The sequence below is a fragment of the Miscanthus floridulus genome, chromosome 8 (genome assembly GCF_019320115.1).
Source record: "Miscanthus floridulus cultivar M001 chromosome 8, ASM1932011v1, whole genome shotgun sequence".
Lineage (NCBI taxonomy): Eukaryota > Viridiplantae > Streptophyta > Magnoliopsida > Poales > Poaceae > Miscanthus > Miscanthus floridulus.
In genome coordinates this window covers 182,376,838-182,382,291 of record NC_089587.1, presented here as the reverse complement: position 1 = coordinate 182,382,291, position 5,454 = coordinate 182,376,838, and the positions used below count along the sequence as shown (strand labels likewise).

General features: G+C 54.7%; 1 protein-coding gene across 1 annotated transcript; it reads right to left on the bottom strand.

Annotated features, from left to right (window-relative positions):
- Positions 1-1,093: 1,093 nt before the first annotated feature.
- On the bottom strand, positions 1,094-1,609 carry LOC136470284 (uncharacterized mitochondrial protein AtMg00810-like). Its single transcript, XM_066468179.1, has one exon. The coding sequence runs from the start codon at positions 1,607-1,609 to the stop codon at positions 1,094-1,096; it is 516 nt and encodes a 171-aa protein (XP_066324276.1).
- Positions 1,610-5,454: the final 3,845 nt, after the last annotated feature.

Here is a 5,454-nt window from a genome sequence, read left to right as displayed (position 1 = left end):
AACGGGTGAGCCGACCACTCACTGGCGTTGCCGACCACACACTATGGCTAGAGGTAGAAGAAGATATTGAGAACAGCTCACACACACACTTTGCACAAGCACCAGCGTTGGCCGAAGCTCTCCGCTATAGCTCTGAACCAGAGCTCTGTAGTCTGAATATGGCAACTGAACTGAGTATTCCATTGCCCTTTGCATGGAATATATACACCTCTATCTGTACCTCTACCAGGTACATAGTTGTTGGCCAACTACCTACTCCTGAGTACAAGAGTACACCAACTACCTACTCCTAAGGTACAGGGTACGCCAACTACCTACTCCTAAGGTACAGAGTACACTAACTACTCATAGCAGTACAAAGCTTACCTCAGCCCACTACCAAGACATGGCTGATGTAATAGTTACCAACTAATATACTACAGCTACAGCTACAGGAACTATTCGCAGAGCCGATCAGTCCCCAACTCTCAATAGGGAGTGGTCGGTCGAGCCAACCAGTCTCCAACCAAGGAAAATGAGGAGCAGCAGATTATGTCTAACAATTCTTCCCCTAATCCTACTGCTAGCCCGATGCCTTGACCTCATCTATGCCAATCATCTTCCACAGCTCCATGAACCATAGGTGTTCGAGTGACTTGGTGAGGATGTCAGTGAGCTGTCTACCAGTCTCGACAAACTCGATGACGATCTGCCCTCCATCAATGTAGTCCCGAAGGAAGTGGAACTTGATGTCGATGTGCTTGCTCTGGTCGTGGAGGATAGGGTTCTTGATGAGGGCGATGGTGGGTTAGTTGTCCACCATCAGAGCTGGCAGGTGAGCTTCCTTGCCGGTCAGCTCGCCCAGCAGCCGGCGCAGCCATACTACCTGGCACGTCATCGTGGCCGCTACGATGTACTCCGCCTCACACGTTGACAGCACCACGATCTTTTGCTTCAGCGACTGCCAAGCAATGGGGGCTGCTCCAAAGAAGACGAGCACACCGGAGGTGCTCCATCGCCCATCAATGTCACCCGCCATGTCTGCATCGCTGAAAACAGTGAGCTCTAGCTCACATTCCTTTGCCTTGAGGGGTGCCTCATTGAACACCGTGAGTCACAACCCTCCCTTGTTGCCACTCTTGGGGAAGATGATCGCTTGATCGAGCATCCCCTTGACGTAGCGCAACAACCTTTTCACTGTCGACCAGTGATGTTCGCGCGGGTCTTCCATGAACCAACTGACATACCCGACCGTGAATGTGATGTCCGGCCGAGTATGCATGAGGTAGCATAGCCCGCCGACGATGCTCCGATAGCGCGTCACGTCTACCTTCGCTGTCGTGCTATGTTTGGACAGCTTCAGCCGCTCTTCCATTAGAGTTGCGCATGGCTTGCACTCCGCCATGTCGCTCCGCTCCAACAGCTTCTCCGCATAGGCGCGCTGGCCCAAGGAGATGCTCTGCTTCCCCTGCCTCACCTCAATGCTGAGGTAGTAGGAGAGCGTGCCGAGATTGCTCATCTTGAAATGAGCCACCATCTCATGCTTGAAGCTATCGATGTCCTCCGCACGTGTGTTGGTGATGATCAAGTCATCCACATACATGTCGACGACGAGCTCCTCCTTCCCCATTGCCACGTGTAGAGTGCGTGCTCGGTTGCGCACCGCGTGAACCCAAGCTTGCCCATTATGGCGTCAATCTTGGCGTTCCATGCTCACGGGGCCTACCACAGCCCATAGAGCGCCTTGCGTAGTCGGAGCAACCTGTGCTCCGCTCCCTTAATGGCGAAACCCAGAGGTTGCCTGACAAAGACCATCTTCGTTAGCTCGCCATTGAGGAAGGCTGATTTTATATCCAGGTGATGGATGCGCTAGTCCTTCACTGCTGCCAAATCCAATAGTAGTCAGACAGACTCCATGCGTGCTACCGGCACAAAGACTTCCTCGAAGTCGATGCCCTCACGCTGCACAAAGCCACGGGTGACGAGCCGAGCCTTGTACTTGACAATGGCGCCGCGCTCATCTCGCTTCATCTTGTAGACCTACTTCGAGCCAATCGGCCTATAGCCCACCGGTGGATCTACCAACTCCCATGTCCCATTGTCCTCAATTGCCTTCATCTCTTCCAACCTTACCCGTCACCAATTAGCGTCGCGTTCAGCCACTGCGAACGTCAGTGCCTCCTCAGCACTAACAAGGAGCAGCTCTAGATCATCGAGCAACTGACTCGCTAGGCCTATGGCCCCTGCATTGCCGACGATGTTGTCTAGCCTACGGAACCGGACCTCCTCGCCATCGTAGAAAGCATCCATGAACTCGTTGATGTCGCTCGAAGGGGAGATGAACTCGATCGGTGGTCCCCTCGGCACTGCTGCTGAAGTGCTTGGCACCCCCTCTACAGTGCTCGGCACCCCTCCCAGAGTGCTCGGCATAGCCCTAGGAGTGCTCAGCACTACTGCTAAAGTGCTCGGCACCCCCTCTGCAGTGCTCGACACCCCTCTCGGAGTGCTCGGCATAGCCCTAGGAGTGCTCAGCACTGCTGCTGAAGTGCTTGGCACCCCCCTCTATAGTGCTCGGCACCCCTCCCGGAGTGCTCAGCATAGCCCTAGGAGTTCTTGGCTCTATTGCTAGAGTGGTCGGCACCTCCTCTCCAGCGTCTCCACCACCGTGGATGACCAAGTGCTCGACGACGAAGGTGCTGGTGAAGCCGCCAGCTTCCCCCGTGCTTAGACTGTCCTAGTCCCAGGCCGCCTTCTCATCGAACACCACATCCCTAGAGATCACCACCTTGCCTCTCTTGGGATCATAAAGCCGATAGGCCTTGTTGCCCTCCGCATAGCCCAAGAGCACCATCGACGTGCTCCTATCTTCTAGCTTGCCGAGGTGAGGCTTGGTGTTCTTCATATGGCCGCCGCAGCCAAATGTCCTGAGGAAGGACACATTTGGCTTGTGTCCATGCCAAGCCTCGAATGGTGTCTTGCCCTTCAGGGCCTTGGTGGGTGTGCGGTTGAGGATAAACACCGCCTGGTCACCGTCTCACCCCAGAACCTTGCTGGCATGCCCGTAGCCTTCATCATGGATCGAGCCATGCCGACCACCATCTAGTTCCACTGCTCCACCATGCCATTCTGCTATGACAAGTATGACATGGTGTGGTGTCGCACCACACCCTAATCCACGCAGTATGTAGCGAATTCCACTGAAGTGAATTCATCACCGCGATCAGTCCGCAGCATGCGTAGCTTTATGCCGCTCTCCGTCTCTACGCATGCCTTGAACTTCTTGACCACTTCCGCCGCCTCGGTCTTACTAGTCAGAAGCTACAGCCACATGTACCAGCTATAGTCATCCACCAGCAAGATGAAGTACTTGCACTCGTCGGGCGTCGCCAGCGTGATAGGCCCGCAGAGGTCACCATGGACCAGCTCGAGGGCCTCTGTCGCATGGTACTTCATCGTCTTCGGAAATGACATCCTTCTTTGCTTCCCGGCCAGGCAGCTGTCACACAGCTCGCCTGCGTGCTCAATGTGAGGCAGCCCAGTCACCATCTTCTCCAGCTGACCAAGAGCGTCGAAGCAGAGATGTCCATACCGGGCATGCCATAGCCACGGGTCCTCCATGTGTCGTGCAGCCAAGCAGATGGGCTGCTCCACCTTAAGGTCGAGTAGGCACAGTCGGTTCTGGGACCTCTTAACCTTGGCAAGAAGCCGTTGCTCCCGGTCTCTGATCCTAAAGACGTCGTCCTTGATCAGTACCTCGCTGTCGTGCTCATCCAGCTGACCAATGCTGATAATGCTTGAACGCAGCTGTGGGATGTAATATACATCTGTTAGCGCATGGTGCTCGCCGTTCTGGCACCTGAAGATGATGGTGTCGCGCCATCGGATCACCACCCTTGAGCCATCACCGAACTTCACCGTGCCGGCCACGTCGTCGTTCAGCTCAGAGAAGACTGCCTTGGAGCCCATCATGTGGTTGCTGGCACCGAAGTCCAGGTACCACCGCTGCTCCTGCTCATCGCCCACACATCCAAGGTGGACTTGGGCACGTGGTTCATCGAGGTTGATAGCCTTTAGAGCCTTCCCAGGCCCTTCCACCATCACCACCTCTCCCTTCTCCTCTGCCTCAATGTCATGCAATGCACAGAACGTCATCATCAGGAGAGTGGCATCGTCATCCTCATTAGCCTGTGCTAGATGAGACTCAGCCTTCTTCTCCTGCTTGAGATTTGGGTACTCCTTTGCCCAATGGTCTGTCTTCCCACAGCGCTAGCAGGCGTTGGGGTCGATCTTCTTCTTCTTCTCCAAAGAAGCCTTGCCACGGTGCTTGCCATCGCCACCGTGGCGGGAGGAGGCTTCCCCGGACTTCCTCTCCTTCATTCGGGCAGCCCACTCCTCTGTCAGCAACAACTTGCCGCTGTCCATCGTTGTTGTCGCCTGCTCTAGGCGCTCGTCCACCGCCCGCAACCGACCAGTCACATCCTCAATGATGAGGGTGGACAGATCCAGCATCGTCTCTATGGAGAGAGCGATCTAGATGTACTTCATTGGCACAGAGTGGAGGTACTTGGAGACCGCCTCTTCTTCATCGATGGTGATGTCGTGGCTCCTCAGCTTGCTAATGAGCGTCTATAGGTGGAGAGAGAAGTCCTCAATTGATTCACCATCCTTGAACTTGAGGTTGGCGTACTCCTGCTTCAGCAGCTGGGCCGTCGCCTTTTTTATGCAGTTGGAACCGACGTGCATCACCGCAATGGCCTCCCATGCCTCCTTAGCAGAGCTCTTCGCCCCCAACGACTCCCTGTACTCCGGTGGCACAGCAGCAAGGATAGCCTCCAACGCTGACATGTCATCTTCTTCGTTGTCGGTGCCCTTATCAATAGTATTCTAGAGCCGTAGGGCTCTGAGCTTGACCTTCATGGTCACCGCCCACTCGCCATAGTTGGTGCGAGTCAGCATCGGCCAACTGGTGCCGCTAACCTCCTGCATCGTGCGCACAACGACCTCCTGTCATGGCTGGGCCGTCATAGCAGCACCGCTGCTGTCGCCCATCTCCAAACCATCCATCATAGCCAGCGGTTAGTCCGACGACGACGCTTGTACGACTCTAATACCACTTGTTGGCCCCTTGGATCTTTGGAATGGGTGAGCCGACCACTCACCGGCGTTGTCGACCACACACTATGGCTAGAGGTAGAAGATATTGAGAACAGCTCACACACACACTCTGCGCAAGCACCAGCGTTGGCCGGAGCTCTCCGCTATAGCTCTGAACCAGAGCTCTGTAGTCTAAATGTGGTAACTGAACTGAGTATTCCATTACCCTTTGCATAGAATATATATAGCTCTAGCTGTACCTCTACCAGGTACATAGTTGTTGGCTAACTACCTACTACTGAGTACAAGAGTACACCAACTACCTACTCCTAAGGTACAGGGTATACCAACTATCTACTGCTAAGGTACAGAGTACACCAA

Excerpts from the sequence above, each read along its gene's own strand:
- LOC136470284 (XM_066468179.1), bottom strand. The coding sequence starts at position 1,609 with ATGGGGAAGGAGGAGCTCGTCGTCGACATGTATGTGGATGACTTGATC.